The 13,547-nt window shown below is 43.5% G+C and overlaps 1 protein-coding gene across 4 annotated transcripts in view; it reads right to left on the bottom strand.

Annotated features, from left to right (window-relative positions):
- Positions 1–13,547, bottom strand: part of fat2 (FAT atypical cadherin 2) — a 94,694-nt gene that overhangs the window by 41,719 nt on the left and 39,428 nt on the right. For all 4 annotated transcript variants that reach the window (XM_086304991.1, XM_086304990.1, XM_086304988.1 and 1 more), the window contains exons 11-14: positions 9,387–13,054; positions 6,606–7,002; positions 2,406–2,605; positions 996–1,149 (exon numbers count right to left, since the gene is read on the bottom strand). In XM_086304991.1, coding sequence (XP_086161117.1) covers positions 996–1,149; positions 2,406–2,605; positions 6,606–7,002; positions 9,387–13,054 — 4,419 coding nt within the window. The remainder of the gene's footprint in view (positions 1–995; positions 1,150–2,405; positions 2,606–6,605; positions 7,003–9,386; positions 13,055–13,547) is intronic.

Raw genomic sequence — 13,547 nt, 5'->3', positions numbered from 1 at the left:
GGCTCCCGTGAAGGTGTGAGCATGTCTCATTGATTATTTTGGATTCTATTTTGCTGCAGGTATCACAGCTTGTAAAGACTTTACAGGGAACGGAGAGTCTTTGAATTCCTGCTTTAGGATTTTTGGGCACATTCTCATCTTCATGGGCTTTACGGCGTTATGGTGCGCCTCTTTTGAAGTCTAGGTTTTCAATCCTAATGCCTTCAGCTTGGCCTCGGGTTGAGCCCGTTGTGTTTTTTTAGTCTGCAGTGGATGCTAAGGTGTGTTTAGGATCACTGTGCTCTGCTATGAGCCATCCACTTATGGAGGCTTTCCATTTCTTCCTGATGCACCCCCACAGAGAGGAGTTCTTTTCATAGATCCTGTACTCTTTGTTCTCCAAACGTCTTTCTAACAAAAACTTTCTTTTGAAAATGTTTCACGAAGGCACCGGGATCCTTCTGATGTTCAGACTTCCAGAGGAAAGCTTTTCTTCTAATGACTCTTCCATGAAGTTCAGGAGCTTTGATTTACCTTCAAGCCCAACCAAGAACTTTCTGTGGTAGTGTTCTTGCTTTTCTGAACTTTAAAAGCCCCACTTAGAACATTCATTTCTTTATTATATTATATATATATTTTAAATGATCTAAGTATCCACACGAGGTGGACACTTAGAGGAGGATTGTTTGGACAAGATTTGAACAGTCTGTACAGTCTGGGGCTGTAAGTGCCCAAATTTCACATCATGATACAATCAACTTTCAATCTAAAGCAGCTTTGAACTTTTGGAAATCCATGCACGTGTTACTTTTCTATATTCAAGTATAAAATCAACCTCTAGTTTTACACACAATATGACAAGAGCGGCTTTTGACCTGTGAGTGGGTCAAAAGATTGACTGATGTCTCAGCAGGTGGTGAAGATATCAGGTGATGGATGTCAGTTCATGCTATTGCACCCTCAAACTCGCGCTGACAGGGATGCCGTGCACTGACGTCAAACAGACACCATCATACCTGTCCTGTGTTCCAGGTGGAACTTGTCGGCATCTGGCCCGTGGAGTGTGTAGGAAATCTGGCCATTAGTGCCCACGTCTGGATCGGAAGCTGAAACCTTGAGCACAAACACGCTGGAGGGCGAGTTTTCCATCACCACCTCTTTGTACACGAGCTGCAGCAGGAGGATAATAACAATAATCAGGCCTGCATTTACTGGGTGGGTTTCAGTTAAGCTACTCAGCGTTGGATTAAAGAGAAAAAACAGGAAGCAGCAGAAACACACCTACAGAGCTGAGAAAAAGGTCACGTTAAGTAAGTTGTTACTTACATCTGAACTTTGACACCATAACATATGGCACAAGGAGGAAGGGAGGGACAGACGGACTGACGGATGTATCGATGGATGGATGTATCGATGGATGGATGCATCGATGGATGGATGGATGTATACATGGATAAGTGGATGAATGGATGTATGTATAAGTGGATGTATGCATGATGGATGGGTGAGTGGATGGGTGGATGCATGGATGGATGGATGGGTTGATGGGTGGATGGATGTATACATGGATGGGTGGATGCATGGATGGGTGGATGGTTGTATACATGGATGGGTGGATGCATGGATGGGTGGATGGATGTATACATGGATGGATGGATGGATGTATACATGGAGGGGGTGGATGCATGGATGGATGTATACATGGATGGGTGGATGCATGGATGGATGTATACATGGAGGGGGTGGATGGATGGATTTATGTCACAATTAACTGTTTAATATACATGTTACAAACCTACCACAAACCTTCCAAGCGTAATAAATAAATTATTTTTTACTTATTAACTGCTTATGATGCAATACTCCATAAAGTCTTGTTTTAAGAAGACTTTGTGTCAAAGCCAGTTTTATAACTGGCTTATAAAGACTTAAAAGGACTTTATTAACTGTTAAGTAAAGATTATTCATGCAAATGTTATTTACCTGGTTTCAGTTAAACAATATGTTATTATGATAGAAATATTTCTCCTGGCTGCTGGATGATACGTGATCTATGATGGTGAACATTTCATGCATCTGTCTCCATTAAACTCTAGTAATGACTGTGAGGAAACAGACAGGGAGAAATACTGGCTTTATACTGAAACCATCTTTAATATTAAATGTTACACGAAGTCAAGACTAATCTTTTTTTTAATAGCTCAGTTTCATAAATTAGCCTCGGGGGCTTTACAGCCTGTACAGGAAGCAGCAGCTTTTGTCTTTACTCTTAATGTGGAGATATTCCCAGAAGCACCTTTAAAGGAAAAACAAACGCTTTAAAAAATAAAGGTTCAAAAACAGCCCAGCGTCCACTTCCCCTTACCATTTTCACTCTGAGTGGCTTCCATGCATCTAACTGCAGAGCTGAAGTAACCTGTACTCACCTGCTCACACAGCGGGCTGTTGTCATTGATGTCCAGCACATGGACGTCCACGCTGATGGGAGCCTCAAACTTGCCATCGGTGGCCGTGACTCTCAAGGCGTATCTGTCTCTGGCCTCTCGGTCCAGACTCTCCTTCACAATCAAACCCCACTGGCCCTCGTCCACCTGCACGATGGCGAACTGACCCAGCGGGTCTCCGGCTGCAGGAGCAAGAAGGACGTGAGTGACAGCAGAGAGGCCTGGCGTCATGCTCTCAGAGGTAGAAAGCCGTGAGCACTGTTGCTTTAGGCTTCTACCAGAAAAGCTTGCTTTGTCCTTCATTCTGCTGAAGCATCACGTTAATGAGCGTGAATTCAGCTTTTCTCTTCTGATCTTTTCTTTTGTGACTCAAACTTTTGGATAAATGTTCATCGGTTCACTCTGGAAGGGGTCGACATGGTCAGCATGGATGAATTTTGACTAACCTGTCCCATTTTGAACCTTATCAGATCAGTCAGACCCTCCTGTGTATCCCTGTTTACAATTTGGTGTGAAGGAAAATCAACTTTTAATTCTTTCCTGACTCCCTGTAGCTGAAGTTTGAATATTTATTTAATTTCTGATTTGATTCCTTTTATTTCTTTTCCAGTCTTTTTATTTTAATCGTGTTTTTATGCTGTTTGACCTCAGTCTTCACTCTTACTTCAGTCTAATACGTCCTGCTGCATTTTTAATCTGTTGTTCTCATTTAAGTTTAACTTTTTAATATATTTTATCTGAGTCCTGTTTATTTTTATACCCTCTGCTGTGACTTGAAGGCACCTCGGGTCAGCTTGTTGTTTTTAAATGTTCTGCATTAATATTAAGTATCTATAACTCAGTCAAAAAAAAAAAATCCCCTCCACTCACGCATCAAATACTCAGAGCAATCCCCCAAAATATTAAATACATGATAATGTGAGAGTAGCAACACTTTTACAGACAGAACCTAAAAACACAGACACACTCTGCTCTGAAAACTTTTTCCTGATGTTTATGGGTCAGCGTTTCAGTCTGAAGATAAAAGTGTTAGACTTCATGTTATGGATTTGAGAAACAACCGCCTTGCTCTGTCTCCACCAGTGTTGGGACTAATGCGTTATTAAGTAACGCGTTACAGTAACTACGTTATTATTGTGGTAACGAGCACGGTAACTAGTTATTATGCCAAAATCAGGAACGCGTTAATCGTTACTGGGATTTAGATAGGGTCGTTAGTCGTTACTTCATGTGGTGGCTATCGTGGAGCTTCCACAGATTCAGTAACATTAGCAAGTGTTGGAGGCCAGCAGGTGAATGAAGGAAAGGGGAGGCAAGAGGAGTCTGCAGTCTATCTGGGTCAGACATAAACCAAGTTTAGGTGGAGATTATTTTCGTTATGCTGACTTTTTCGTACTGGGTACTAGCTAGCATGACGGAGTTTCTAATTGCCAACCATCCCGTAAAAAACGGAATCGTCTGGTATTCAGAGAAAATATTACGCGTTTCTTATTGAGGTGAAAAGGAACAGTTTGTCCCGGACTTCAGCTACAATGAAAAAGACACAAAGCTGGAGTTATTCTGTGTCTTTGCTGCACAGCTGCCTCTTCTTCTCTCATTCTCTCCCCTCCCTCTCCCGTTTCTACTTCAATCATGAAACTGATCAGTGATCAGCTGATCGGCTTTTCTCTCTTGTTTGTTTATCTCCCACTCTGTGCCAGAAAGAGGAAACCAGCGGATGTCGCGCTAAACAACAGCAGCACGTTTAAGCTTGGTCAGCTGTTGTTAGAATTTATTTAATATTACTTTCTAGTATCAGCTGATGTTTGCTGGAGCCACAGCTGTAAAAAAGCTGCTGGTCATGATATGGTTTGGTTATCTGGTGAGAGGGAAACATGAAGATGAAACCAGGAGATGTCCTTACTGGATCATCAGAGCTGAACAGGTGATGGAGAAACAGGTTTACCTTTTAGGTGACATGAATGAGTTGAAGGGAAGTTATGAACTGTTTCTGAGAGACAAATAACACCAGGATCCTTTTTTAGGTAGCTGACAGCTGGGAAATGTACAGGGGCGGGTCTAGCAAAGTTTTGCCAGGGGGGCATGTAGGGCATTAACAGGGAAAGGGGGGCACAAAGACATACTTTTCTTTCTTATTCTCATTTAAAATTTCTAGCTTTTAAAAAATAATTATCTGAATCTTACAACAAACGATTGTTAGATTGATACATATATACCATCAAAACAGTGTACATCACTCTCACAACAGTGTTTATTTTCATTCAAAGGCTTTATGATTTTTCCTATAATGGTGGGCCGGTCAGTCAAAATGCCCGGGCCAATTTTTTGTCACAGTCCAGCCCTGTATGCAGTCTGGTGTTACCTACATCTTCCTATTCAGAAGGCAGAATTCCCGAGTTCTGAGTACAATCGAAAGCACCACGACTGCAGTTTTTGTGTTGGATGTAAAAAGTGCACATGACGCTGTGCTAGAATCATGGCGGCGGACAACGACGGTCCAGGCGTGGGATTTCTCTTGTGGAAATATGCACATTATTTTTTCCTTTCTATTGGTAGGTGGCACAGTGCACTTGTGGCAAGTAAGCAAGCTAGAAGACTGGCAATCTTGCTTGGTATCCAGTTACGGAAGCAACACATTAACAAGAGAATTCTGAGTAAAACCAAAGTTATTTTTTCCTAATAACTAGTTACTTTGAAAGTAATGAGTAACTTGAAGTAACTGAGTTACTTTTGATAGAAGTAACTAGTAATGTAACTAAGTTACTAATTTAAAGTAACTTACCCAACACTGGTCTCCACACAGCTGACTAATAAAGAGTTTAAATTAATCTTCTGATGTTTTTGTTTCTGTATTTGGAAAATAATCTGTGCACTATTTTGGCAGGAATTCAGCACTACCTCATATTTTTGTCACTTTTTTTAAAGAAACAGAAGTGAAGAAAGGTTTTCTCTATATCGTTCTTCTTTTCATTATATATTTTTTATTTTTATTATTTAGTACTGGTAAAACTCTTTGGACAGATGAAAACAGGATGAAGATGAAGCAAAATGATGGAGAGAAAAGTGCATGCATCCAAATCCTCTGTCTAACATGGCGGAGGCGGTGTTATGGCCTGGGCCTGTATGGCTGCAGTGGAGCTGGCTCTCTGGTGATTTATGATGATCTCACTGCTAATAGAAACAGCAGGATGAAGTGTGACGTGTACAGACTTCTGCACAGCTTCACAGCAGAACAGATGATAATTACCCAAAGTAAACTGCAAAAGCAACCTGAGAGCATCTCAACACAGAGGAATGGGGTATTCTTCGAGGTGTTCATGAGAGAGACTGCAGGGGGAAAAAACTCCTAACATTTAAAATGATTTTACAATAAAGAGGGAGGAACTCTGTCACTCTTGAACAGTTAGCATTTAGTTAACCTGCTTGAACTAAAGCTGAGAGTCTGCACTGCTGCTGAGGACGCTGAAGTCATGTCCTCATTACACAGGACGTTCTTTATGTCTTTTGCTGCCTTCACTGGGAGCCAGATTAGCATTTTTACAGCGTGAAGCGTCTCAAACAGCCCCCAGAACAACAATGTGAATGTTTGTGCAATTGCAAAGTTAAAGGAATTAAATATAGGAGGAAAAAACAAACAGAATAGAAAATCGTCCTGTGGTGATGGGAGTAAAATCCTCTCATCAATCACAGCAGAGGTGGGCAGGCTTTGTTTCTGTTTTCGCTTCTTAGAGCAGAGCAAATGTCAGCATCAGACAAACCTTCTATTATAAATTATTCCAAAGCAAATACTCGTCTGTTAGGAAAACCGCAGTGTGACAGAGAGCTCCTTTAGAACGGTTTAACTGTCTGGGGGAAAACAGGATTTGCATTAATTCGAGGCTTTGTTTTGTTGTTAGCTGCAGGGCAACCTGTTGGTATTCTCCCCTCGTTAGCTGGCAGTGCAGTGCGATTAATCTGAGGCTCAATAATATTGACTCTCTGCTGGGGGTGATTAACACGTAACTCATTTCACCACATTAACATCTTCGTAACAGAGCGGCCACTCTTTCAACGGGACCCTGATAAACACGCAAACACGGACAAAACAACACTGCTGACACACGCACACAAACGTAATGCCCAGACACGCAAGAGCAAAACAAACAGGCTCAAATTTACAAACACACACACCCATGAACACACCTGTGATGTAACACGTGATGAGGCGGTTCTCCAACGACACATCAGCGTCCGTGGTCGTCATGTAGACAATGGGTTCGTAGGGAGTGCTGTTCTCCACCACCGAGCCGCGGTACACTTCCTCTGTGAACTTTGGCGGGTTGTCGTTCTCGTCCGTCACCATCACCTCCACCAGGACGCTGGATGACAGTTTTGCGTTGCCGCCGTGGTCAGTGGCGACGACGTTGAACCTGTACACCCTGGTTGCCTCGCAGTCGGTCTCTCGCAGTGTGGTGATCCAGCCGCTCTCCCCGTCGATGGAGAACACCTCAGTAATGTCCAATGCAGTGTCATCGGGCAGCGGCTCCAAGGTGTAGGTCACCACACCGTTGGTGTCTGTGTCCGGGTCGTTGGCCGTTACCTAAAGGTGGATACGTGCAGAGAGTTGTGCTGAGACTGTATCTGAACATGGGATGCTGTTGCAGAATCCAGGTGTTTCTTTAGCTCATACACTGCTGCAGGATTTCACTAAGCTAAGCTAATGCTTAAATAAACAGAAAACCAGGGAAACATCCATAATTCAGCATTTTCAGAGGTATGCACTGAGTTTACCTGTCATCACAGCTTCTGTAAACTCGAAATCAGCTTCTTTGATATAACTGAAAAAAACTGACACCCGAAGTGCCAAAACCTGCAGTTTTTCTGGCATCCAGCAGATGATCCAGCAGAGAGTCAGTCCCACAGACTCCCATGTTGGAATAAACACGTTTACAGTGTGATGCTCAAACTATAATGGTCTCTATAGATAATTTCTCCCACCAAAACACGGGGAGAAAATTATTCTATAACTGACCTGATTAAATTGGATTAAGGCTTACTGTCTGCATTATTAGGGGCATGGCCTCTTTAGTCGTGTCCAAATTCATAGGCTGCATTCTCCTGAGGACCCAGCCTCAGGAGGATGCAGTCTATGTGGGCTGGGTCCTCCGAAGGCCGGGTAGCCCAGAAGTGAGCAGCTGTGAAATTGTACGGTGTAGCCTTCAGATTTGTGTCACGATCTGTCTCGGTGTAGTTTAATAAACTCAGCTGTCTGCTCCTTGCTATCTAAAATATAACAGGACACTGGCGTAAATTCTCAACCATCTCACACTTCTGTTTAATCCGTTTTCTGTTTGATGTTTATTCAGCTGTGTAAAAACTATAACTTTAATCTCAGCCAAACCGATTTACTCAGAAACAAATAAAACACAGAAAATACCCAAACAATAACATTTTTAAGTTATCTAAGTGACCTGTATATCATGGTTAACCTGAGTAGCGAAAGACCGTGGGGGTTTGAAAACGATGTGCTGGGAGTCCGCTGTTTTCAACGGCTCTAGTGAGCCAGCTAGCTATCAATCTGGTGGGTAACAGACATTTCTGAAAATGTCAAAGCACAGGGATAGGTTGGGCCACGAAGGATACACCCGACCCATCCTGAAATCTGGGGAAAAGGAGGACGCATTTGTCGGCCGCATTTGTCGGAGTCTACAAATTTGGACAGCCTTCGTCGCGTCACTGTGAGGTAATCGGCGTATAAATGCAGCTTCATGCAACCTATGAATTTGGACACCCCCTTTGACTGACAGGTGACACACGCAGTTGTAACAGCTAGCTGTCTGCCTGAACTAGACCTCTGGACCATTTTTTTGTGCTGTTGGAGCCTTTTCAATGACATTATCTGACCAATGGTATGTCTGTGGGGAGGTTACTGTACTCTGTCTGAGCTCCAGGCTTGGTGCACAGTGAAATTCTAGCATTTTATTTGGATGTAATGAACACTGATTAGCAGGTATCTGAATCTATGCTAATGTGCATTTTTTGGCACTGCCAGTAGAAAAATACTCCATGTTTACTATGTTGTATGTGTTATATTTGAAGCACCAACTGCTTTTCTCTGAACTTATGAACCAGCCTAAACACATCATGGATTCATTTGTGTGTTGAACAGTTTAAGGAACTTTGATTCTCACAAACTCCTGTCCTGGTTGTTTCTTAGAGGGGGCAGTTGCTCCAGCACATGGTGTATTATTTGGATTTCCACACTGTAGAAGTCCTGGGGAAGTAAGCTAACCAAGGTATCCAAAGTGTGATAGTCTTGCATCCGTGCCTAAATGTCATCCTCTGTAAAAATTGAGAACAAAGCCTTGGCTTTGTCTTGACTCCAGTGGCTTTAAAATCTCTTGGGCTGCTCAACTCTATTATTGAAAGAGCAAACCAATAATGACACCATTTCTACTCAGTCTGCTCTACGCCCAAAAATCACAGGTGATGTTTCCCTTACATTTTTCAATAATGTATTGAAAGGGCTAGTTTAAAAAGATGAATAGTATGAAATCTGAAAATAATCCGCTGTGAGAGCAGCTGGAAGAATAGCATTAAATTTTAATTGCTACATGTGTGGAATATATTTATATATGCAATGATGCAGTTGTTGCACTGAAAGCAGAGTCTAACTTTCCTGAACCTTCGGTAAATATTTCCGCCTAAAGCAGCTTCGTTGGGTGTAAGACCATCCTCAGCAACCTAATGATGATCTGCTACAAAAACAGGTAAGGAAAATCCCTGCTGGAAACTCCCTGTTTACCCAAGGATATCAGAGGAAACAGTCCTTTCTCAGACAGAACATATAATACACTGCAGTCTGGTAACTAGAGTGGATGGGCGAGTTTATAGTGCATTTTTCAGTGTGTATAACAGTTCAGACTTTTATACACACTTTGCTTAAACCATGACGGGTATCAAATGAAGCTTCCTGTGTCTCACCTGAATAACAGTGGTTCCAGCAGGCATGTTTTCAGCCAGGAAAGCTCTGTATGGACTTGCATCAAACACTGGCTGGTTGTCGTTGACATCCTGGACTTGAATGCTGACAGAAACCAAAGATGCCACGTCCGTCCCGTTGTGATTCCCCTGGGCAATCACATCTATCTGGTACCACTTTGTCTTTTCGTGGTCAATGCTCTTCTGCAACAACAAAGTTCCACTTTCCTGGTCCAAGCTGAACACTTTGTCTTTGTTGCTTTCAACGGTGTTCCCATTCACCAGGCTGTAAATGAGGGGCATGTCGGAGTCCGCCCTCACAGCGCCGATTTCAGTCCCTATGGGAATGTCCTCTGCAGCCGAGAAGGTGTAAAGTGGCTCGGAAAACTTCGGAAGAGGAACCTCTGGCGGAACAACCTTCACCTGGACGGGGACTGTGGAGTTATAAAAAGGAAGGCTGCCATCACGAGCCTTGACTTTGAAGTTGAAGATCTTGTTCTCCATGCCCACAAGGCTCTCTTTGACACTCACAACTCCGGTGAAAGGGTTTATCTCAATAATGTCTTCGGTCACTTCTTCCGCTTCATCCACCAGGTAGGTGACGTCTGCATTTTTGCCATCATCTGCGTCATAAGCCATGATTTGAATGACTGGGGAGCCTTTATTAACTGTCGACTGGATTGAAACCTGGTATTCAGATGCTTTGAACTGCGGTACATTATCATTCTCATCTGTAAGGATAATCTTGACAGTGCAAAACGCCACTTTACCACCTCCATCTTTAGCCATGACTTTGATTGCTATGACCCTCTGGGAGGGGTTTTCTCTGTCCAGTGGCTGAGTTGTGACAATCTGCCCATCTTTGCTGATTGCAAATTTCTCATCAGCAAGTTTGTTTATGATGGTGTAGTCAACGCTACCGTACGGCCCATCATCTGGGTCGATTGCAGCTAGCCGGATCACGCGAGTTCCCGCCTCTGCGTTTTCGGCCAGCTCTGCTTCATAGACGCTCTGCTTGAAGTATGGATTGTGCCTGTTGCTGTTTATCATATCGATACTGACGGGGGCAGTTTTCTGAAACACGCCATCAGAAACCGCCACAGTCAGGTTATAGTGAGGATCGAGATTCCTCCTGCAGACATTAGAAAAGGAGATGATACCCGAGGATTCGTTTATATTGAAGTACCGGCCTTCATTCCCTGAGAGAATTTTGTACTTGAGGTTATTCAGGTCACCAGTATCAGGGTCTGAAGCTTGGATTTTGATGACAATGTGGCCACACTTTGCCATTTCATCAAGTGTGGCTTTATACCGGGAGCTGTCAAAGTCCGGAGGGTTATCGTTGACATCGGTGACATTTATAGTCACAAAAGTCTCGCTGCTGAGAGGGATGGTCCCATTGTCTGTGGCTTTGATTTTTAAATTAAAATGTTTCCTGCTTTCATAATCCAGCACCTGTTTTGTAACAATCAACCCAGTCTGAGAGTTTATTTTAAAGAAATCACTCTCATCTCCGTGTGTTTTCACCATGTGGAAGGTCAAATCTTTATTTCTACCAGAGTCTTTATCAGAGGCAGAAAGCTTGATCACAGAGGTGTCAACTGGGAGCCCCTCTGCGATATTCACATTGTGCATTAGCTTAGAGAAAACCGGGGCATTATCATTGACATCCTCCACTTCTATTTCAATTGAGGCCTCTGAGAAAGCTCCGGTCACTGAGTCAGTAGCTCTGACTGTCAGCACATGCATGGTCTGGCTCTCATAGTCGAGGGGGTTGGTGACTGTCAGCACACCAGTTTTGAAATCAATGTGAAAGTGTTTTGAAGCGTTTTCCTCTTCAAGATTGTAGATGAGCCTGTAACCCTCGGGGTTCCTCGCCTGGACGTGCAGGATGGTGGTGAATGGAGGAACATCTTCAGGGACTTTTAGCGGATACAGAAGAGTCTGGAAGACTGGATTGGTTCGATTCCTCACCTGAATGCTGAGCTGAGCCATGATGCTGTGACTGGGCTCGCCCTCATCTATAGCTGACACCGTTAGTACGTACTTATTCAGGGCATTAAAATCCAGAGGTCTTTGAAGGGACACGTCGCCAATGTCTGGATCTATTCTGAAGAGGCCATAGTCTTCCTCCAAATTGTACACAATGGCTCCGTTTTCTCCCAGATCTCTGTCGATGGCGGTCACTTGATACAAAACATCTCCTGGTTCCGCGTCTTCGGAAATCATCATTGAAAAAGGCAAGTTTAAAAACTGTGGCAAGTTGTCATTGACATCATCTATGAAAACCTTGACCTTGGTGATGGCTGTTCTCGGTGGGGTTCTCATGTCCTGCACTTTAACCACAACGTCATAAACGTCTTGTTCTTCCCGGTCAAAAGGGACTCCTGTGGTTTCGAGTAGGCCTGCTGTTGGGCAGATTGTGAACCTGCCTGCTGGGTTTAGGACAGAGTATAAAAGAGGTTCGTTTAAAAAGCATCCTGTGACTTTGAGCGCTGCTAAAGTTTTGACAGTCTTTATGTTTTCAGAAACGCTCGCTGAATAGACTTTGTGCTCAAATCTGAGGTCACTCTCCGTTAGGTTTGTTACGCTTACGTTGACAATAGCTAAATCTCTGTAGAGGCCGTCAAAGGCTTTGACATGCAGCTGATAAAACGGCCTGAAGTCAGACACGTTGTTCACAGTGATGAGTCCGGTATTGGGGTGAATTGAAAAGGCATTATGAAGATTTCCCTCGGTGATGCTGTATGACACTGCTGAGTCAGCATCATAAGCTGTGATGCACACCACCTCTGCATCTCTGACAGCTGGGAGGATGATGGATGACTCATACACAGAGGCAGTGAATTGTGGTGGGCAGTCATTCAGGTCCAGGATGCGAACAGTGACCTTGGCCGGCTCTGCCGCATACAGCGATGGCTCCCCTGAGTCCTTCACCTGTACCGTGAAGTGATACTCAGCCTTGGTTTCAAAGTCCAGCAGTGAAATTAAGGAGATGGTCCCCATACTCGAGTCTATTCTAAAGACTTTCAGGGCCTCTGGTTCAAGGATTTGATAAGTCAGCAAGGAATTTGAATCTCGATCTGAATCCGAGGCCCGAATGACCAGGGGGGTGTTTCTTTCTCCCATCACCATGCTGTTTATGTGAGCGGACTCACCTATTTGCCCCTGGTACTCCCTCTGCTCAAACACAGGCGCGTTATCATTCTCATCGACCACGTAGATGTGAACGACCGTCCTGGACACGGCTCCAGCTGTGGTGGAAGCTGTAACTCTCAGCTTGTACGAATCGCAGGTCTCATAATCGAGGCGCCCCTGTGTGGAAATCAACCCCGTGTAGGAGTTGATGTAAAATGTTCCGTTCCGGTTACCGCTTTCTATCTCATAATGCACCGCAGCTGGGCTTGAGGCTGACACGGTGACAACGGGAGTACCAATAGCGCTCAGCTCGCTGATCTCCGTCAGGTAATCATCTGAGAGGAAAGTGGGTGGGGTTTGTTCAGAGACCCGGACGTGGATGTGGACAGAGCAGAGGTCGCTGCGCTGAGGAAAACCCTGATCTGTGGCCTTCACAGTCAAGTGGAACAGGTCCTGAGGCTGCAGATCCAAAGATTTGGAGACGCTTATGGATCCCAAGTCTGGATCTATGTTGAAAACGTTGTCGATGTTACCTGCAGGGACACAGAAAAGGAAGTTTGACACAAATAAAATATCCCACTGGTAAAATACCTCAAAAATACCTTTCATTGTTGGCAATCCAAGAAATCAAATCAGCTCCATGCCTTTTATTACTGAGCTTTCAAAATGATGTCTGAAACAAGATCTTTTAGCCCCTTCCTCTTTAAGAAAGTTTTCTTCTGATTGGCTGTTCCTCTTAAATGGAACAGTTTGCCTGAGACGACCATGATGTACTCAGATCCAAATGATCATTATTAGAAACTCAGGAAAAAAGGAAAAGCCATTCAGGTTAAACAAATTTAAGACTGTTATCAATCTAGATATCAAGATATTGAACACACTTCTCTCATATAAACTCCTCTGTTTCAAAAACAGGTGGGTGAACAAAAGCTAAAGTATTCAATGTGAAATTACCTTTGTTTGTTTCCACGATCTACTTTTAGGAAGATTTTCAAAGAATTTGAATTAAAGAGGGATTTTCTTGGA

The sequence above is a fragment of the Aulonocara sp. 'chitande type north' Nkhata Bay genome, linkage group LG2, assembly GCF_057382095.1.
Source record: "Aulonocara sp. 'chitande type north' Nkhata Bay isolate Kocher_YH1m ecotype deep benthic linkage group LG2, A_spYH_male_GT1.1, whole genome shotgun sequence".
Lineage (NCBI taxonomy): Eukaryota > Metazoa > Chordata > Actinopteri > Cichliformes > Cichlidae > Aulonocara > Aulonocara sp. 'chitande type north' Nkhata Bay.
This window is presented reverse-complemented; position numbering and strand designations above follow the sequence as displayed.